This window comes from Urocampus carinirostris, chromosome 17 (assembly GCF_059441175.1).
Source record: "Urocampus carinirostris isolate Australia breed hairy pipefish chromosome 17, RoL_Ucar_1.0, whole genome shotgun sequence".
Taxonomy (NCBI): domain Eukaryota; kingdom Metazoa; phylum Chordata; class Actinopteri; order Syngnathiformes; family Syngnathidae; genus Urocampus; species Urocampus carinirostris.
In genome coordinates, this window is record NC_142365.1 from 32,190,601 (window position 1) to 32,213,728 (window position 23,128).

Below are 23,128 nucleotides of genomic sequence, written 5' to 3' on the forward strand. Positions count from 1 at the left end.
CTACATTTGCGACAGAGTTTCGGTTGTCCTTGATAGTGGATAAAGCCATGGTTTTCCCCCAGGACTATCATCGACGGGAGGTGTTTCAGTCCCTGAAAGCCCTGAGGATCTTGCCATTGCTGGATGGGTATCCTCCAGGCACAAGTCCAAACGTTTTTCTCATCCCTCACCTTCATAGCCTGGCCTTTTATCGAGCAATATCTACTCAACCAATAACAGATGTCATCAGCATTCACCACTTCATTAAACATTCTGACAATGACTATCTTGCTAGCATTATCAGTCAGCTTCTCCAATGTAAATCCAGAAAACTGGGGCCTCACCCCCTCAAAGTTATTCCAAGACTCTTGATAAAGAGCCGCCGTTACAAAACTTACATCAAAGCCTTTGCCAGAAGGCAAGCTTATGGCGCAATGTAACTCCTCCGGTTAAACTTCAGAATTTTTTCAATAAACTTGTTCATAAAATCAAGTCTTGACATTCCTACATCTTTGAACAAGAATCGTACGCAGTTATATCTCCGCCCGCCGGCATAATGCCCTGCCATGGCAGGACTCGGCTGCTTTACTTCTAGCACTGTCAAAATGGTTCGAATTGTAAAATTAATAGTTAACAACACACTCAAAACTGACGCAAAAGAAAGTTCAAACGCAGAGAACGAGCAGTGCTAACCTTCCGCCAACATGCATATCACAATAATCCGCGGTTCTTTGAACGCACCATGATGCCTGCCGACATTTCTGCCTCTCCCAAGTGTCAGCACCGGATATCCACACCTTTCTTTGAAGCTTGTATCTGTCCCTCGTATTGTCCTGACATTTGCTCTTCCATTTAACTTAGGGCGTTTTAATTCAGGTTCGGCCATTGCGACTTGATGATTGTATCCAAAGAAAAATCAAAGCTGTGTTGTAATGTAGGCCTACTGCTCTGCTTTCGCTTTGTTCACGTGTGATCGGAATGATGCATGATGGGAAATCCCCAGTTGGCAGACGCTCGCTCCGTTTGCAACGGAAAAAACGATACCGAAATAGAGGCGAACTCGTTTGACTTGATTGATTTGGCTATTCGTGATAATCAGTGTATACCGGATGAACCAATAATTGACAGATTTGCATCTTTCCGTACAGATTTTTTTGTACGTTGTACACGTCTTAAAATGCATAATAAACGTACTTTGTACGGCAAAAACGTACAGGTTGACAGGTATGGTGACAGAATCGGCGAAAAAATGTTAGTGATTGTAAATTAAAGTTTAATAGGATTCCAGCATATACTCCTGATCGAAGAAAAAGAAGAGAGTTGTGGTAAATGCCTTAATGTGAAAAGATTGAACCGAGGCACTCCTCAAAATGCTCAGGTTTGCAGCGCACACTTCTGCCCAATTCCATTCCCCTCACTTGGCCCTGAGAACCATCCAGTGAGGTTCCCTCTGCAGGGAAGTCCCCTCAGTGAGAGAAGAACAAGTGAACATTGTCGCCTAAGAAATGGGACGGCACTTGCAAGGTTTCACCCCATTCCAGTAGATGGCGGTAGTACTAATTGGCTCTAGACCTCAGTGACGTATTGGCCTACATCACATGTAAACAACTCGAGTCTCAACCTGCGGTGAGGCGGTTGGAGAGTCTGTGCAAGGTTGAAAATGCCCGCTACAGCTGTGTTATTAGCGATCGCCTGGAAGCTCATCACGTTTTCAAATGTGTGTTTGTTTCAAGTTTTGATAGTTTCTGAAATAAGATTTGATTAATGAATGGTATGGTAGCGGTCCACATCACTTCTTTTTTGATTGTAGTTCATTGTTGATGAAGAATGGTTGAAGTCATGGATGTCTACAGGCCTTTCCACATGTTGCTCACATTCATTTTTTAGTTTGTTGATGAACAAGAATAGCGGAAGATAAAATTGGTCAGTTATACGATTTCAATGTATATCCATGTTGTATATTTGGACTGGTGTAAAATTACAGCTCTGTTGGATGTCAAAAAATGGGACACTGATTTACAAGGAAATTTGAAAGTGGCACTCCACACCGAAAAGGTTGCTGACCCCTGATGTAGATCAAATAGAATTTTGCATTACCTTGTATTTCATTTTTAAGTATTCCCATGTTTCTGCATATTGTCTTGTGATTCTCCCCTCCAGGCCGATCGCTTCGACAGCTGTACTATGACATTAGATTGGGTTAAGGCATTGTCACGATGAGATTGCAAAACTGCAAGTTAGGCTACTCACTTCCACAGTTGTTTTGTGGTGAACTTTTTCTTTGTGAACTGCTCATAACTTCTGCCCTGAATTTGATCAGGACTTTGGTTTGCGCCACAGTCCCTGAAACATTAGCCCACATGACCATATTAGACACAAGTTGCTCACTAATAGGCTGATTCAACTTGATGTGAGACAGGAAATTATAGAATGTGTTCTGGATAATTATTTAATAGTGAATTGATACACAAACCTGACATGTTATTCTTATGGCTGTAAAAGCCATCTATTGGCGAGCATCACATATGCTTTAGAATTGTCTCCACATTTGGACAACATTTTGAGAAGGTAATTAGTTTATATGTGTTGACAGAAACAAAAACACTTATTTACTTTTTTAATTACTATTCTATGTTCAACATTCTACTCTATGAATGTCAGCCCATTTAAAAATGAATCTTTGACGTCAATAGCGGTCAATGACAGTAAAAGAAGTAACATTATTAATGTTGTAAAGCAGGGGTGAGCAAATCTTTTGAGTGGCATGCACTGGGTTAAAAAGGTGGCAAAACTTTTCTCATTTATGAATACAGTGGGACCTCGCTACTTCGCGGTTCGACGTTCGCGGCTTCAGAGCTTCGCGGTCTGTAATGGTTAAAAAAAAACTTTTTTTTTTTTTTCTTTTTTTTTTAAAGGGGCGTCACTACTTTGCAGATTTTCACTTTTTGCGGGAATCCCCCTCGGCCGACGACCCTAGCACGGCGGGCCGTTCTCGTTTCCCGGCGCGCGGTTTCGGTGCGGCTTCCGCTTCACCGCCCACCCGCCTAACCCCACAGGTCCCCCCAGCTGCCCCTTTTCCCCGCGGCCGCCCGTCCGTCGGCCGGAGCCATCGAAGGCCGCGTAGCGCCATGTAGAGCCATCGCGGCCGGGTGCCGGCCTCCGCGCCGAGCGCCCGACCCGCTCGGCTTGTTGCGGTGTTGTGCGTATCGCGCCCGAAAGTACCCGCACCGCGGGTTAGGGGCTCGCTCGCGGGAGCACCCGCGGTGCGGCGCAAGTATAAACCCTGTGGTGAATTTGTCTCCGATCGTCCCAGGCGGACATAAAATCGCCCAGCTGTACGACTCTTAGCGGTGGATCACTCGGCTCGTGCGTCGATGAAGAACGCAGCTAGCTGCAAGAACTAATGTGATTTGCAGCTGCGATTGGCTGGCAACCAGTTCAGGGTGTCTCCTGCCCACTGATGGCTGGGATGGGTCATTTTGTAATATTTTTTAAGATTTCTTGAGTTGTAATTTTGTGGTAGAGACACACAGGGACAAAGCTGGCACAAAAAATTATATTGGTTTTATAAGTACCGCATTTTCACGACTATAAGGCGCACCGGACTAGAAGACGCTATAGTGGGAATGTCAACAAAACAGTCAGATGGTTCAGTCAAACTTATTAACCCCTTAACATTCTGACAGCTTGCAAAGAAGCAAATACGTGTCTCAGACACGTACGTATACGGTGTCTGTTCGATGTCACCAATAACTCAAATGCGTCATTCCACATATCATTAGGAAGGTAAAACTCTTGGGATTCAAGAAATGCCAACCATTTCTTAATTTATATTTTCTTTTCACTGACAACTGTGTGGACAGCAAAGTAGGAATTTCATTCTGCAGAGAAATGTGGTTCTTTTAGATAGATAGATAGATAGATAGATAGATAGATAGATAGATAGATAGATAGATAGATAGATAGATACTTTTTTCATCCCCGAAGGGAAATTCACATTTCCAGCAGCATCCCTGAGCTGAGAACAATACAATAATAAAGCAAAAAGAATACAATATAAAAATACCCAGTGTGACGTGCAAGTGCCCACTGTAGCGTGTTATATAGAATAACTAAATAGTGCTACGCAGAATACATATTGCAATAAGATTCGGTAATATGCAATGTACTGTGCATATGACAATAAACACTTTGAATTGAATTTAATTTAAAAATATACTCATCACAGAAACATCGAGATCAGTTTGAAACATGATACTGGAAAAATATAAAGCCGGGGTAGCTCACCAATGTCGTCTTGCACGTTCAATAATAATACGCAAGCATGGTACTCTTACATCCAGGAGTGTAGTAAATCCAGCAGTGTAGTGTAAAATGCAGTGTAAAATATTTACACACTCCAACACATGCAATAATGACAACAAATAAAAGAAAAAAATCCCCTGAGAAGTATCTGCATCGATAGACATTGCTTGTTGCTAGCTTTCTGTTTAGCCCCATAATTCGTGTTTGCATACAGACTAGTAAAAAATGTTTTCTCCATGCCGTAGAGCAACCTAACGTGTGATTCACATTAATCTTTTTCGGCCAATTGCAGGCTTTGTTTTGCCCCGCTTTAGCCTATGCGAGCCTGTAAATGCTAAAAAGGACCCACCTCCTTTACCTCTGAATAACTTTAGCCAACAGTGACCTATTCAAATGATGACTGACTTTATATGTGTGTGTTTGTGTCTGTACAGTGAAGAAAATAAGAATTTGAACACCTGCTATTTTGCTATTTCTCCCACTTAAAAATCATGGACGGATCTGAAATTTTCATCGTAGGTGCATGTACACTGTGAGATGAACTAAAAAGGAAAATCCAGAAATCTCAATGCATGTTTTTTTAACACTTTTTTCATGTGATACAGCTGCAATTAAGTATTTGAACACCTGTGTGTCATCTAGATTTCTGACCCTGACAGACAGGTAAATCGGCCCGTTAAAAGCCCACCAGCACTCCTTGTACAATCAGATGCACCTGTTTGAGGTAGTTAGCTGCTTATAAACACCTGTCCACCCCATACAATCAGTAAGACTTTAACTTGTAACATGGTGAAGACCAAAGACACCAGAGACAAAATTGTTCACCACCACAAGGCTGGAAAGGGCTACGGAACAATTGCCAAGCAGCTTGGTAAAAAAAGGTCCACTGTTGGAGCAATTATTAGAAAATGGAAGAAGCTAAACATGACTTTCATTCTCAATCGAACGGAACCCCGTGCAAAATATCATCTTGTGGGGTCTCAATGATCCTTAGAAAGGTAAGGAATCAGCCCGAAACTACACGATAGGAGTTGGTCGATGACTTGAAAAGAGCTGGGACCAACGTTTCCAAACTTACTGTAGGTAATACACTAGGACGTCATGGTTTGAAATCATGCATGGCACAAAAGGTTGCCCTGCTTAATCCAGCACATGTCAAGGCCCATCTCTAATTTGCATATGACCTTTTGGATGATACAGAGGAGTCATGGGAGAATTTTTTGTGGTCAGATGAGACCAAAATAGAACTTTCGGGTCATAATTCCACTAAGCGTGTTTGGAGGAAGAATAAAAAAGTACAATCCAAAGAACACCATCCCTACTGTGGTTGGGGTGGTTGCATCATGCTTTGGGGGTGTTTTCCGCACATGGGATAAGACGAGTGCACCGCATTAAAGAGAGGATGACTTGGGCAGTGTATTGTGAGATTTTGGGGAACAACCGCCTTCCCTCAGTCAGGGCATTTAAGATGGGTCGTGGCTGGCTCTTCCAACACAACAACGACCTGAAGCACACAGCCAGGAAAACCAAGGCGCGGCACCATAAGAAGCATATCAATGTTGTAGCATGGCCCAGCCAGTCTCCAGACCTGAACCCCATCGAAAATCTTTAGAGGGAGCTCAAACTCTGTGTTTCTCAGCGACAGCCCAGAAACCTGACTGATCTAGAGAAGATCTGTGTGGGGAGTTGGCCAAGATCCCTCATGAAGCGTGTGCAAATCTGGTGAAAAACTCCAGGAAATGTTTGACCTCCTTAATAGCAAACAAAGGCTATTGTACCAAAGATTCACATTCATTTTCTCGGGTGTTTAAGTACTTATTTGCAGCTATACACACAAATAAATCGTTAAGAAATCATGCATCGTGATTTCTGGATTTTTCTTTTTAGTTTATCCCTCTCACATTGAACATGCACCTACATGCACCAACACCCGTGCTTGCCAAAAGCTCACTGTGCCAGCGACTAATGCTAGAGAGTAGAGGAAACAGAAAGTCATCCAAAAACATGTAAATAAGACCCAAAAAAACACAACGACTTTTGTGTATCTGCTGAATCTGACTTTAAAAGCTATTCAATATTGTAAATTTTATTTTGGTATTGTGTTCATTGTTTACATTATCATATTTTTTTTCATGGCCGCACGTATTACCAACATTTTTATCACATACAAATTTTTAGTTTTAGCTGAGACAGAATGAAACAAAGTTTTATACCGATGTAAAAAAAAAAATATATAGGAGTTTTTTGTAAACATTGTAATGTGCAAAGGGGGCTGGGCCTAACCTGGAAGCAAAATTTTACTTGCGCTGGTCAGAAAATATATGAAAAGAAAACTGTCATTGCTGTTAGCTGTCGTCATGTTGTATGTATGTGTGTCAGAATCGGGAAAAAAAAACGTTAGTTATCGTAAATGAATGTTTTATAGGATCCCAGTGGACACTCATGATTGCAAAAAAACAAGAGTTGTGGTAAATGCATTTAAGTGAAAAGATTGGACCTAGGCACTCATCAAAAATGCTCCAGTTTGGGGCACCTACTTCGATCACACTTTACGTCAGGTAAAGAGAAATTAAACATTAATGATTGTTGCTTTAATTATTGTTGTATTTATTTATTTTTTTAATTTAAGAGACACCTCTTTTGATTAGGCTACACGCTAACAGTTAGCTGAAGCTAAGAAAATAAAACAATACTTTGCCTTAATAAGTAAATTGAACTTGATGGCAGCCATCTTAAAGGTTTAGTTTCTCCTCCACGATATGAAGCGTGTGCTGCAAACTCTAGTGTATTAGATGAGTGCCTCGGTCCAATCTTTTTGCTTTAATGCATTTACTACGACTCTCTCCTTTTTTGTTGATCAGGAATGTCCGTTGGGATCCTGTAAAATTCAATTTATGATCACTTAGGTTTTTTGTTCAACTCTGGCATACAAACGCACAACATGACGACAACTAGCAGCTACAAAAGCTTTCTTTTCTTCTGTCTTCTGACCGGTGCAAGTATTCTTTTGCCTCCAACTTTCACTTTGAAGTCACGTGTGACATAGGCTATGAAAGTCTCTATACACGAATGAATAAAGTATGTTCTCCACATAATTGTACTTAAGGTCCGTTTCTGGGAGCGCATCACGATCCTTTGCGACAACCAGGAGAGCAGGTAGATCACACAAGTGTACAGTTTTTACGACAAGTGTCTACGCAGCTACGACAAGTGTCTACAAAAGCTTTCTTTTCTTCTGTCTTCTGACCGGTGCAAGTATTATTTTGCCTCCAACTTTCACTTTGAAGTCACGTGTGACATAGGCTATGAAAGTCTCTATACACGAATGAATAAAGTATGTTCTCCACATAATTGTTCTTAAGGTCCGTTTCTGGGAGCGCATCACGGTCTTTCGCGACAACCAGGAGAGCAGGTAGATCACACAAGTGCACAGTTTTTACGACGAGTGTCTTGGCAAGTACGGCAACGCCAATGTGTGGAAGTACTTCACTGACCTGTTTGATTACCTTCCGCTCACCGGTAGACTCTCAGGTAAAACATTTGGATGGTTCCATCATGTACAGAAGAAGAGTGAGGGGAAAAATATAATACAGTACTCAAGAAGGTGGAGGTTTTTGCAGGTCTTTTGTCTTCACGGGGGTTTGTCACCTTCCATTGATACACTGGATCATATCAGGGCTCTGGATTGTTTACAGGAAGTACCTCATGAGGTTTAAAAAATGCGAAGACATTACAGGAACCCCCCGCTATTCACTTTTGGCGGTTTTGCTACTTTCGGGATTTTCGTCGTGCATTGTGTTCTGTATTCTGATTGGCTAAACAGTCACCGCGTCCCTTTTCTGCCTGTCTGCCAGTGCACCAATAACGTTTGACAAAGCTACATTATATACTGAAGATATATACTATTTTATACACTGTTTTATCTTACACAAAGTCAAATATACTTGTTCTAAAATCTGACTTCAGTGTTTGAGGGCAAACTATGAGAGGCTTGTCGTAAACCGCACGTTGCCTTGGAATGTGCCTTTTTTTCTTTTCTGTTTGTGCAGATGACAATAATTTAATCACCTCGCCTGGGGCAAGGGCGATGACCTATCACCCTTCTCCCAATGCTTAAAATTGCATCAACACGGTGCGGACAGTCCATCCCAGGTGGCATAAAAGGGGCAACCCGGAAGCCCCCCTCGTCTCCTGCACACGATTAAAATTGGCACAGACAGAGACCTGATTTCTTTAACTATGTGATTCGGCTAAAATTAATATGTGAACTATATGCGGCCCTCGGCTCAATAATTTCCCTGACTTTAGAACATGCTCCAACTGTACTGAATTTGACATGACACGTGAAGTGTATTAGGAGTCAGATTGCAGTTTAGTAAATGTTAAAACCTTACAATACGCACTAATCATTTTCAATATTGAGTTTCTCTAAAGCCATCACTTTAACCAACATAAAAAGACCAATAAAAGCACCAAAAGGCAGAGGAAGATGCTTTTTATCGCCAACAAAGTTGAACTTCTCGACATGCTAAAGGAAGGTAAAAGCATTTTCATGCCACATTTTATTTTCCCCATAAATTAATGATAAACAAAATAGCATCCGAAGTAAAGTGGATTGTTTTGATATGTTCAGAATTAGTCTTTAATTTTTTTTTAATATGGCCTGACAAACAAAAAATATAATGATAATATATTGTCACAGTCATAACATGAGTGCATAATTCACTTTTTTGGGCCAAAGTGAGATTTTTGCTGTTCCCATAGAAAGCTGCTTTACCTGCACAAGTGTCCAAGTCAGTCTGACGATTATATTTCAGATAACCAATCAATAGTGCAATATAGTAGCAAGACTATTTTTGAAATTATAATTTGACAGCACCAAAGTAGAATGTGAGAAAAATGAAAAGATTTTTGTAAGCACCAGGACATTAGAAAAATATAGCCGCAGGATTATTCTCCATCCATCCATCCATCCATTGTCTTCCGCTTATCCGAGGTCGGGTCGCGGGGGCAGCAGCGTTAAAAGGGAAGCCCAGACGTCCCTATCCCCAGCCACTTCCTCCAGCTCATCCGACGGGACCCCGAGGCGTTCCCAAGCCAGCCGAGAGACATAGTCTCTCCAACGTGTCCTGGGCCGCCCCCGGGGCCTCCTGCCGGTGGGACATGCCCGGAACACCTCCCGAGGGAGGCGTCCAGGAGGCATCCTTATTAGATGCCCGAGCCACCTCAACTGGCTCCTCTCAACGCGGAGGAGCAGTGGCTCTACTCCGAGTCCCTCCCGGATGACTGAGCTTCTCACCCTATCTCTAAGGGAGAACCCAGCCACCCTGCGGAGGAAACTCATTTCGGCCGCTTGTATCCGGGATCGAGTTCTTTCGGTCATGACCCAAAGTTCATGACCATAGGTGAGGGTAGGAACGTAGATGGACTGGTAGATCGAGAGCTTTGCCTTTCGGCTCAGCTCCCTCTTCACCACGACAGACCGGTACAGGGTCCGAATGACGGCAGACGCTGCACCGACCCGTCTGTCGATCTCCCGTTCCATCCTACCCTCACTCGTGAACAAGACCCCAAGATACTTGAACTCCTCCACTTGGGGCAAGACCTCCTCCCCGACACGGAGGGAGCATACCACCCTTTTCCGACTGAGAACCATGGCCTCGGACTTGGAGGTGCTGATCCCCATCCCGGCCGCTTCACACTCGGTTGCGAATCGCTCCAGCGAGAGCTGAAGATCACGGGCTGAGGAAGCCAACAGCACCACGTCATCTGCAAAAAGCAGTGACGCAATGCTGAGGCCCCCAAACCGGACTCCATCCCCGCCAAGGCTGCGCCTAGAAATTCTGTCCATAAAAGTTATGAACAGAATCGGTGACAAAGGGCAGCCCTGGCGGAGCCCAACCCTCACCGGGAACGAATCCGACTTATTGCCGGCAATGCGGACCAGACTCTGGCACCGGGCATACAGGGACCGCACAGCCCGGATAAGACTGTGCGGTACCCCATACTCCCGAAGCACCCCCCACAGGGCCTCCCGAGGAACACGGTCGAATGCCTTCTCCAAGTCCACAAAACACATGTAGACCGGACAGGCAAATTCCCATGCACCCTCAAAGACCCTGAAGAGTGTATAGAGCTGGTCCAGTGTTCCACGGCCAGGACGAAAACCACACTGTTCCTCCTGAATCCGAGATTCGACTTCCTGGCGGACCCTCCTCTCCAGTACCCCTGAATAGACCTTACCAGGGAGGCTGAGAAGTGTGATTCCCCTGTAGTTGGAACACACTCTCCGGTCCCCCTTCTTAAAGACGGGAACCACCACCCCAGTCTGCCAGTCCAGAGGCACTGTCCCCGATGTCCACGCGATGTTGCAGAGGCGCGTCAACCATGACACGCCCACAACATCCAGAGCCTTAATGAAGTCTGGGCGGATCTCATCGACCCCCGGGGCCCTGCCACCGAGGAGTTTTTTGACAACCTCGGTGACTTCAACCCCAGTGATACGAGAGCCCAACCCAGAGTCCTCAGGCTCTGCTTCCCCAGAGGAAGACGTGCCGGTGGAATTGAGGAGGTCTTCGAAGTACTCCGCCCACCGATTCACAACGTCCCGGGTCGAGGTCAGCAGCGCCCCATCGGCACTATACACAGTGTCGATGGCACACCGCTTCCTCCCCCTAAGACGTCGGATGGTGGACCAGAATTTCCTCGAAGCCGTTCGGAAGTCGGCTTCCATGGCCTCGCCAAACTCCTCCCATGCCCGAGTTTTTGCCTCGGCAACCGCCAAAGCCGCATTCCGCTTGGCCAGCCGATACCTGCCAGCTGCTTCCAGAGTCCCACAGGCCAGGAAGGCCCGATAAGACTCCTTCTTCAGCTTGACGGCATCCCTCACCGCCGGTGACCACCAACGGGTCTGAGGGTTGCCACCGCGGCAGGCACCGACTACCTTGCGGCCACAGCTCCGATCAGCCGCCTCGACAATGGAGGCGCGGAACATGGTCCACTCGGACTCAATGTCCCCCGCCTCCCTCGGGACATGGGCGAAGTTCTGCCGGAGGTGTGAATTGAAACTTCTTCTGACAGGAGATTCTGCCAGCCGTTCCCAACAGACCCTCACAACACGCTTGGGTCTGCCGGGTCGGGCCGGCATCTTCCCCCACCATCGAAGCCAACTCACCACCAGGTGGTGATCAGTTGACAGCTCCGCCCCTCTCTTCACCCGAGTGTCCAGAACATGCGGCCGCAGGTCCGACGAAACGATGACAAAGTCGATCATCGAACTACGGCCTAGGGTGTCCTGGTGCCAAGTGCACATATGGACACCCTTATGTCTGAAAATGGTGTTCATTATGGACAGACCATGACGAGCACAGAAGTCCAATAACGAAACACCACTCGGGTTCAGGTCAGGGGGGCCGTTCTTCCCAATCACGCCCTTCCAGGTCTCACTGTCATTGCCCACGTGAGCGTTGAAGTCTCCCAGCAGTACGAGGGAGTCCCCAGGGGGCGCGCTCTCAAGCACACCCTCTAAGGACCCCAAGAAGGTTGGGTACTCCGAACTGCTATTTGGTGCATAAGCACAAACAACAGTCAGGACCCGTCCCCCCACCCGAAGGCGGAGGGAGGCTACCCTCTCGTCTACCGGGGTGAACCCCAACGTACAGGCGCCGAGCCGTGGAGCAATTAATATGCCCACACCGGCTCTGCGCCTCTCACCACGGGCAACTCCAGAGTGGAAGAGAGTCCAACCCCTCTCGAGAGGACTGGTACCAGAGCCCAAGCCGTGCGTAGAGGTGAGTCCGACTATATCTAGTCGGAATTTCTCAACCTCACGCACCAACTCGGGCTCCTTCCCTGCCAGAGAGGTAACGTTCCATGTCCCAAAAGCCAGTTTCTGTAGCCGGGGATCGTCGCGCCAAGGACCCCTCCCTTGGCTGCTACCCAGCTCTCTGCGCACCCGACCCCTTTGGCCCCTCCTACAGGTGGTGAGCCCATGGGAAGAGGGTCCCACGTCGTCCCTTCGGGCTGTGCCCGGCCGGCCCCCGTGGGTAAGGGTCCGGCCACCAGGCGCTCGCCAGCGGACCCCACCTCCAGGCCTGGCTCCAGAAGGGGGCCCCGGTAACCCGCGTCCGGGCGAGGGAAATCGAGGACCAAAGTTTTCTCTCATCATTAGGGGTCTTCTGATCTGCGTTTTGTCTGGCCACTCACCTAGGACCTGTTTGCCATGGGTGACCGTACCAGGGGCTTAAAGCCCCCGACAACATAGCTCCTAGGATCATTGGGACACACAAACTCCTCCACCACGATAAAGTAGCAGATCAAGGAGGAGGCAGGATTATTCTAAAAATTATAATTTGACAGTACAGAAGTTATAATTTTTGTTGGTTTTTTTTTGATCGCTTATAAAGTACTGTACTGTACTTGTCTGGAATGTTCTTTTCATGCCTCATGTTTGTTTTCCAATTATGCCCACATGATAGCAAGAAACTATAATTTGAAGTAACGTAGATTGTGTCCTGAATCAATACAGCAGTGCAATATAGCAGCATGATTATTCCCAATATTATAATTTGACAGAACAGAGGTTATTTGATTTTAAAAAAAGTACAATCAAATGCTTGAGCCTGTAAATTGTGTTTTATTGTTTTGCTTCAATGTGTAATAGAGTATTTAATAAATAAAAAAAGGTTTCTACTTCGTGGGTTATGACAATTGCGAGACCTTTTTGAACATAGCGACTGCGATAAACGAGGGATTGCTGTATAGGTAAAGTATTTTTGATTTCGAAATAACAATATTTTTGTTCTGGGGCATGTGCGACCTGCTGTCGTCAGACCCCGACGACCGCGGCGGCTGGGGGATCTCGCCTCACACTTTTGGTCAGGACATTTCGGAGACCTTCAATTACACCAACCGCCTCACATATGCGATTTTTCTTCTATATTTTAAACACTGGCTTACAGTAAGTTGTGGCTTATTCTTCCTTCCCTTTTAAAAAAAATATTCGCAAAGCTGATAGTCGCAAGGGTGTCGGCAGGGGATTCGGACGCATTGTTCATGTGTAACCGACCTGGATTAAGGGAGTTAACACAAGCTTTTTATTTATTTTGTATTATTATTTTGAGGAGAGAGGAAATTGTGCTTGCAATTACTTACTTGAGCTTTAGAGATAACGCAATCACAATCCTCATATCTCCGTGAGAGATTAAAAACAAGCTGTAGGATGCACTTGGTCAGTTTTTTTTAAACTGCCTGGAAACTGTGCAGCCCCAGTTGTTTACAAGGTAGACTTGGGAGCTGTGGTCATCCTCCCAGGATCCTCGGGCTTGAGATTGATGGCAGACCACTGATTTGAAGGGTTGAACCCTACCACCATTCACTACCAGTGATCTCGTAATAGTATTTTCCTTCCCGGATTTCCCTTGACTTTACTTTGACTGTGACTTTTGAAGAAACTCAACTGAAAGGGTCATCCCTTTTTTTAAAAAAAAATTCAATTTGGCCCAATATTCTGTAAACATTTTATGTTGTAAATGTTCAAAGTTTTCACTAAAGTTATATTTTTCCTATTGTGTCGTTCGGTTGTGTTTCCAGGCTCCTAGAAGAACCTAGAGGTGTTCATACCCTGAAGTGGGTTACACATGTCTACACCAGTTACAAACTACAATGGCTGTGCAGCATTAGAGCATGAATGAATGAATGAAAACTTTTATTTCGAACATTAAAATAAAAACAGGACGAAAACAATGAGTCAACAACAAAATAATGTCACTTAACATGTTCGAAAAGGGGTAGTCAGAAGCAGATGCTTATTTTTCATACCCCTTTATCTTCCCTATTAAATACAATTTACAAATCCTCCTTTCCTATTATGTCTAATATAACAAAATCTTGTGGATATACTTATTACATAGGTCAGATAACAATAATTATAATAATTACTATAATCACATATTTTATACACTAATCTTCGCAATACCCATCCCTCAACGTCATAATGCGCCTAGTTACCAAATGTCACTGCGGCACCAATGATAATAACAACAATAAAAATAAACATAATATTTATAATAACAGTTCTGATATGATGATAGCAACAATAACAACAAGTTAACCATAGTTTTAAACGCAGTATTTCCAATCTCCCTCATATCCCATTCTCTTCATCCCTGTATTTCGCCAGTACTGCTTTTTTGTATCTAAATTTGAACACACCTACTTTGAGACACAAAAACATATTAGGGTAGTATTGCCCTTTTGGCAGGGTCATTGGTACATGAGAATGATAAATCCAAAGAGTAAGACTGAGTCCAGATGGAGACTAAAACCTTGAAATTAAAGTACGAACAGCCCAAATATGTAATTGTATACTTAGAAATTAATACATTGTTTGGAAAGTATTAACCTCAAGATGCAAATAATCCAAGGAGGGAAAAAATGAGACAGGAAGAAAAGCAGCTGTTCAGTCATCTTTTTGCTCTTTTTTGGCGGTGAAAAAAATCCAGATTCAACAAAATCAAAAGTGCTGAGTCAGCTTTTTGGGGGGCATTCTTCACGTCTACCTGACTGCCTGTGAAAGGTGGTGGTCATATCTAGACTCCTCCCTTTTTCTTGGGTGGACAGACACACAAACAAACAGATATAGGAATATCTATATACAAACAAAAACATTATCGCTTTACTCGCAGGTTATAACAAAGGAGGGGTATATGATAATTATCGGGCTGACAGTTAGTGGTCTGATAACAGCTGTCACAGTTTTCAGCTCAATAGGGAAAATATAGCTGATAACTAGTCACCTGCTGCCACAATAAGACATTCAACTTGTTGGAAAGATTTCAAGCTATTAAATCCAATGATTTTTTATATACTAATAGCAAAACTTGGTCTCTATCATGTGTGCAAGGGATGGGACAGCTTAAGATGAGTTGCGTAGCTCAGCATGTGTACAATGTTGTGATCTTATCGGCTTCTGAATTTTTGTCACTAGAGTTTATTTTAAGAATGTTCTTGTCGCATTCTTGAGTACAAGTTATTGCCAATTTATTCAAGTTTACTGTGTAAATTGATTAAGACTGACAGTCAAGTCATATATATTTGTACAGCCCTTGATCACAAAAAGTCACAAAGGGCTTCACAGACCACCATTACAACATACCCTAACTTGAAACTTTGGTTCACAAATAAGTGTCTTTATTGCAGCACACTACGTAACGTTTTTTTTTTTTTCAATGTAAGAAATTGACATGAATGAGTTCATTATTATAGCAGTTTAAACCTGCGGCTTAAAATCTGGTGCGGTTTGTATTTTTTCCTTCAATGGATAGTGTATAACATTTAGTGCGTCTCATTGGTACGAAAAAAACTTTCATTCAGCAAAAAGAAAAGAAAATGATTCAAATACTAGGCTAAAATACATGAACTAACATACCAATGTTAAGTTTTATAATGAATCAGAGGGCGAGAAATATGTCATTTTACCTAGTGGAATCCCTACCTAATGGTCCCTGCCATGTTTTTCTGTCATCTTGCTGCTACCGTAAGCTCCGTGACACGGATCTTCGTTCACATTAAACAACAGTGCCATCTAGTAGTAAAATATTACACACTGGGGCTTTATATTTGTGCTTTTTGGTTTGAACAAATTTATTGACACTAAAAACAGAAAACAATCATGACAATCTCAACAGCAATTAAGCACATTCACAATATTATATTCCAATATTACGTTTTTAACAGCAAACACAAAGTGAGGTTTGAACAAACCTTCTCGAAAATCAAACATATTCACAATTTCATTATATAACATCTTTGTTAGTGTCAATAGATCCGTCCAGGCCAAAGTCGATTGTCCTCGGTCTGAACAAATCCACCGACACCAACAGCAGCAAAACACAGCCATCAAGCATATTCACAATTTTTTTTATATTTGACAATATGACGTGACGATATGACGTTTTAACATTTTTTCCTGACATTTTCAACATCAATTAAACAATTTCAGAGTTATTTTCTTTTAACAGTAGTTAACCAGAGTGTAAAAGGCAATGCTATTGTGCAAGGGCATAGCTCTGCCATCCCACCCTCCCAAGCAGCATTCTTCCAGTCCTCTGTGTGGGTCCTTTCCCTTCTGCGTGGGTCCTTTCCCTTCTGGGTTCCACAACCCAGGCCGTTGCTGCCGGGACTCCCACAGTGTAGCTCCGGCTCCCCCCTCCGGGTGGGTGCAGACGAGTCTTCTTTATGGCTGCGTCCTAGGCCCGCCGCTCGCAGATTGTATGGTATCTGCAGCCATTTGGAGCACAGCCACGGGGGGGATCTGCCTGCACCTCCATACCAGCAGGTTTCTGGAGGTCCAGATGGCGTCCTTGATGGCGGCGAGAGTGAGCCAGTCCCTGGCAAAGTCGTTCCGAGGCCTCCTCGACCGACTCACCCCGTAAAGCACGTACTGTGCATCAGGGACCTCTCCTGCTGGCAAGTCCGGGAACTTTCCTAGTTGTTCGGCCATTGTCCACAAGACCTGGGCAGCGCTGCACTCACAAAGAAGGTGCCTCACCGACTCCTGGGCGCCACAGCCAGGTCGAGGGCACGTCGAAGTCGCTGACATTCCTCGGTGGTGCATTACAGCTCTGACTGGGAGAACTTCATGAGCCACCATCCATGACAAGTCTCGTAGTCTGTTTGGGAGGGCAGGATGATTGACGTTGCTCCAAACCGTTGTGGATTCGCCAAACGCAAGCCCCCGCACAGGGCTTACTGTAGCTCGCTCTTGCACAATAGCAATAAGGGCCCTGTGGTTTTGTAAAGTGTAACATTCTTGTGTTTCCAAATCAAACTTCTTCAAAAAATCCCGAATAAAGAGATGTGTTGGTGGCAAGTTAAACGAAACTGGAATCAAACGATTGTCTGGTACAAGCTTTAGCTTCCGCAAATATGAGCCCAACCAAAAACGGGTCATTGCTTGACTTTTCGGGTTGTTGGGTGGGCCCACAGCGTTTTGGAAGTGGAGAGAGACATATTTGCTTCCCAGGAAAAGCTGGAGGTCAGGCACTCCTTTCCCCCCTTTTTCCTTTTTCTTTTTCATTGTATCTCTTTTTATCCTTTCCCACTTTGAGCCCCAGACAAAGCGAAAGATGGCTCGGTCCAGTTGTAACAGCACGTTTCTTTTAGGCATAAAAATTAAACTGATTGACAAAAGCATTGGGAGGATGATCGCTTTGATGATTAGGACCTTCCCCTCTATTGTCAGTTTTCTTAGTGACCAAAAAACAAGTTTTTGCTTAACTTTCCTTGTCACGTCATCCCAGTTGGTCTCGCCTCCTCCATCCTCATTGAATTTTATCCCTAGGATTTTCTGGTCTGTCTTTAACACCGTCAGCGGGAGTCCTGCCTTTTCTGTCTCTTTCCACATTCCATAAAACTTCACTTGTGATTTTTCTCTATTTAGCCTTGACCCAGACGCCCTCCCAAACAGGTCAGTCAAGTCAAGGGCTCTTTCAACAGATGCGCGGTCAGTACACAAAATATTAAAATCATCCATGTACAAAACACACTTGGTAATTTGTCCCCCACTTCCTGGGATATTGATGCCTTCGACAAATCTATCTTTTCTTAACATTTGTGCCAAAGGTTCAATGCAAAGAACATAGAGAAGGGGAGACATAGGGCAACCTTGACGTACACCGCAGTTGATCTCGATTGCTTCCGATAAATTCCCGTTAATCATGAATTTGCTGTAGATGTCTCGGTATAGCAGTCCTACCCACTTGATGTATTTTTGGGGAAAACCACATCTTTGCAATACCCTGAAGAGGTATTGGTGCGAGACTCGATCAAAGGCTTTTTCAAAGTCTAGGTTTAGGACCGCTAGTCGCATGTTTCTGTCTCTTGCATAACAAATGGTGTCACGGATCAGCATGAGACTGTCGCTGATCTTCCTTCCCACAATGGCACAGGTTTGGTCTGGATCAACCAAGTCTCCCAAGACAACAGACATTCGTGTTGCTAGAAGCTTGCTGAAAATTTTACAGTCCACGTTTAAAAGCGTTATGGGTCGCCAGTTTTTTAAGTCAATTTTGTCTCCTTTTTTGTGCAATAGAGTAACTATCCCTATTCTGAAACTGTCTGGCATATGGTCTCGATTGGAAAATTCGTTAAAAACAGTTAACAGATCTGGTGCTAAAATATCCCAAAAAGTCCGGTAAAATTCGAGGTTGAGTCCGTCCTCCCCGGGTGAATTGCCTTTTTTCATAGTCTTTATGCAATCATTCATTTGGTCTTGGGTAAAGTCCGATGTTAAAAAGGGGTCTTGACGCACTGATCTTGAAATATGATCTAATACATGCCCCATTTCATTCTCATATGTTTCTTTCTTTTCAAATAATTTTTTGTAGTAGTCTTCGACCAATCTGGTTATTTCACTACTTTCCTTTGTTATTTGCCCGTTTTCGTTTTGAAGTTTAAAAATCCCCTCATTTTTGCCCATAATTTTTTTTAAAAAGTAGCGTGTACATTTTTCCCCTTCTTCTATTTCTCTTTCTCTGCTTCTTATTATGATGCCTTTGCTCTTTATTTCCGCCAAAGCGTTTAGTTCTTGTTTGGTCTCTTTGATTTCATCATTAAAGTCCATCCCATTTTCTGTTAGGATGAAATAGCGTTGGAGTCTTCTTTGTAGTCCCGACATGCGTTTCATCTCTAAGTTTCTTGTTTTTCCCTGCATTTTTAAAAAAGGTCTGTGTTCGTTTCTTTGTCATTTCCCACCATTGTGCTCGTGAATCATACGAGTCTTGAAGGGTCTGCCAGTCTTTGTACAGCTCCCTGTATTGTGCGGCTAGAGCCTCATCCTCCAGCAGGGAGCAGTTTAACTTCCACAAACCCTTCCCAACAGTCATACCTGAAGGAAATGAGAAAGAGCAGGACAGTAGCAAGTGATCCGAAAAAAAAACTGGAATTAATCTTGCATCACTCTGTGCTAAACCCCTCGTAAATATGTAGTCTATTCGAGAGGCTCTGGCATTGTCACTACTGAACCAGGTGAAGCCCTCCTCTCCTGGATGTATGGATTTGAAACAGTCCACCAGTTTAAATGTCCGGCACATGTCTTGTAATAAAGTTGATGTTTTATCTACTTTAAACTCCTCATCGTTCCTCTTTCTATCCTTCCTACTTAGGATGCAATTAAAATCTCCTCCCACGATTAGTGGTTGATGGCCTAGCATATGCGACTGGATGTCCTCTAAAAGTTCGTACCTGAGTTGTCTGTCGGCATGGCCGTATATGTTAATGAGGTTAAAATCATTCCCTATATAAGAAAGTCTTGCTAAGATTGCGCGTCCGTCTCTCATCACAGTACTCCCCTTTATGATGAGTTGAGGGTTGTTTATTAAAATGGCTACCCCATCGTTACGGTTTTCATTCGAGCCACTCCATAATGACGGATATGGCCAAATCTCTTCCCACTGTTTATAATTTTTTAGAAAGGGGATGCAGCATTCCTGTAGTAAAAACACATCTGTTCTGATAGTTTTTAAGAACGATAAAACACTGTGAGCCTTAACCTTTGATCTCACACTTCTCACATTGATAGTAGAGAATGTAATGTTCATAATTGTTGTTAAAGTATTAAAACTAGTTAGACAAAACCGGGGGATCTGAGTCCATTCTTTGGTGATCATCGAGATCATCGAGAGTGTCACCTGTGTCAGACACATCACTTAAGAGTAGTACCTCATTTTGAGACTCACCGGGGAAAACTCTGGGACCCTCTGACTCTCTGTCTGTGGTTCCAGGTCTTCCCCTTTTTTCTGGGTTAGGGGGTGAGCCAGAGGACCTATCAAGGGGTCTCTTACTTCCTTGCCCACAAAGGGTCAGATTTTTTCCCTCCCCGACTTCCTCCGTCTCAACTTCATACAGTTCCCTTGTGGGCTTATTCACCGGCAATCGGCTTTCTTCTAAATCTCTTATCTTTGTTTCTGTTTTTTTCACCACTCCCAATTTTGTCTTACTTTTACTCCTCTTTCCAGTGCCCGTATGGGTTTTTGGAGAGTCATTCGCCTTTTCGATTTGTTTGTCTTCTCCAAATCCCGGCAATGGCGTAGCAAACAAATTTGCTAATTTGAACTCTCTTCCAGGCCCTTCCTGATTAATATGTGTTTTCGGAGTGGCAGTTGCTTTTTCTATTCGTTTGTCATGTCCAAATTCAGGTATTTTATGAGAAATCGAATTAGAATTTCCAGGTTCTTCCTGTTTCAATTTTGATTCTCTGGTCTCTGCTCCAGGGGTTTTGGTAGGTACATCTGTTTTTTCAATTTGTTTGTCTTGTCCAATTTCTTTGTGCATTTCTTGATCAATTTCATTGGGTATTTCCATAACTTTATTCATTTCCTTTTCATCTTCATTGGGTATTTCTATAACTTCATTAATTTCTTGTTCATTTTCATTTTGTATTTCCATGACTTTATTAATTTCATTGTCTTTGTTATCTTTATTCACTTCATTGTCTTTGTGACATTTATTCATTTCATTATCTATGTTGTCTGACATCATTTCATTGTCTTTGTTGTCTTTGTTAACTGCCTTCCTAGCTTTCAATTTGTTAGCAAACGAATTCGGGCAGTTTCTAAAGAGGTGATTCGTTTCTCCACAGAGATTGCATTTTCTGCTATTGATACATTCCTCAAAGGAATGTCCAATTGTTCTGCACTTTCCACAAAAAATTCGATCACATACCTCAGCCAGATGCCCATGCTCACCACATTTGCGACAGAGTTTCGGTTGCCCTTGATAGTGGATAAAGCCACGGTTTTCCCCCAGGAATATAGTCGACGGAATTTGTTTCAGTCCCTGAAAGCCCTGAGGATCTTGCCGTAGTTGGACTGGTACCCTCCAGGCACCATTCCAAAAGCCTTTCTCACACCTCACCTTCATAGCCTGGCCTTTTACTGAGCAGTATCTACTCAACCAATAACAGACGTCATCAGCACTGATTATTTCACTAAACATTCTAACAACGACATTCTTGTTAGCATTATCAGTCAGCTTCTCCACTGTAAATCCTGAAAACTGGGACCTCACTCCCTCAAAGCGATTCCAAAACTCTTGATAAAGAGCTGCCGTTTCAAAACTCACATCAAAGCCTTTGCCAGAAGTCATTTTTATGACAGCATGTACCTCCTCCTTTTTAAACTTCAGAATCTTTTCAACAAACTTGTTAATAAAATCCGTCCTTGACATTCCCTCCGAAATTGCCACAACATCTTTGAGCAAGAATCTCACGCAGTTACGTCTCCGCCCGCCGGTATAATGCCCGGCCATGGCAGGACTCGGCTGCTTTACTTCTAACTATGTTAAAATGGTTAGAATTGTAAAATTAATAATTAACAATACTCTTAATACCGACGCCAATGACAGTATAAACGCATAGAACGAGCAGTGCTAACCTGATGCGTCCACCATCAACCGCAGTCTGCTTGCTGCTTTTAGTCAGTTGCGCACTGTAGTCAATTTACGGTAACCTGTGCTCTCCATCAGGGCTACAACTGGTGCCACAAGAGAAACGTGGTGACGGTATTCAGCACCCCCAACTACTGCTATCGTTGTGGCAACCAGGCTGCCATCATGGAGCTGGATGACACACTCAAATACTCCTTGTAAGTATTATGAAAGCAACCTGCAAAACCTTCTTGCTTGGTTTTAAAGAAAAAAACCTTTTTTATGATACTCCCAGCATACAGTCTCTGTGGGGTGCTGGATCAATCCAGCACCCCACAGAGGAGAGCCCCACGTCACCCGCCAAACACCTTATTACTTCCTTTAACCTGCTTTGAAACTCCTCCCACTTGTACTCATAAAGTCCACTGTTGCCATATAATGCAGGACGCAGCAGCAGCACGCATTGTACCATAGTTTCCGCGCTATAAGGCGCACCGGATTATATGGCGAACCCCCAACAAATAGTTTTCTGTCATTTTTTTTTTTCATAAATAGGGCACATTATAAGGAACATGAAATTTAGATGAAAGTAAGAGTTAGTGTGTGCTTTCTTGTATAACAGTTGGACTCTATGTATACTTATTATATAATCAGGGGTCGTTGACTTTTTTGATCCAAAAAGCCATTAAAGCAGAAATATTTTAATATTTTGGTGTTTGATTTTTTTTGGGAGAGAGCCACGCCCTATATTTAAAGACACAATTCAACAAAACCACCAAACCCACTCTTCAGACAAAGGGTAATTGGCACGACAGAAAATAATTGATACTCACTGCCACAATGCAATCGGAATCGAATCAGAGTAGTGGCGGTAATAGCACCAACAATTTACCACCTCATCACTAATGTTATGGATGACAAACAAAGTTGTTGAAGTTGAATGAATGAATGTTGCTAAAGAAGGGAAGAGACTAACATACCTGAATGCACGAGGCAAATCAGTGTTCCGGGCAGAGTGAGTAAAAGTAGCATGATAATGATATAAGCTCTAATGTCTTGTGGTAATGATTACCTCTGGTAATCTATTGGTAAACTGGTGCTCTCAATGCCGCTACTTGGGTTTGATTGCCGTAACATGCGATTTTTTGCCTTTTAGGGATCCTGAAGCTTATCAACTTGATTGATTGTTGTGCGATCATTGCTCAAATGCAATAATACATGATAAAATATTGTGTGTCAAATCTTGTATTATAACGCATAACTATAGATACTGAATCCATTTTCAATCTTATCCACCATATTCCGCGGTATATAAGGTACACTGGGTAATAAGGCGCACTTTTAAATTTCTGGGTAAACTGGGCTTTTTAGGTGCATCTCATAGCCTGGAAAATATGGTATATCCACAGATATACTGTAC

General features: G+C 43.4%; 1 protein-coding gene across 1 annotated transcript; it reads left to right on the forward strand.

Moving 5' to 3' along the window:
• The first annotated feature begins 5,267 nt into the window (after positions 1-5,267).
• ppp2cab (protein phosphatase 2 catalytic subunit alpha b) lies at positions 5,268-22,093 on the forward strand. Its single transcript, XM_088321720.1, is given in 8 exon segments — positions 5,268-5,282; positions 7,620-7,801; positions 7,803-7,815; positions 7,905-7,995; positions 13,089-13,243; positions 17,315-17,320; positions 21,808-21,928; positions 22,029-22,093. Coding segments are annotated over 8 exon segments (648 nt in total).
• Positions 22,094-23,128: the final 1,035 nt, after the last annotated feature.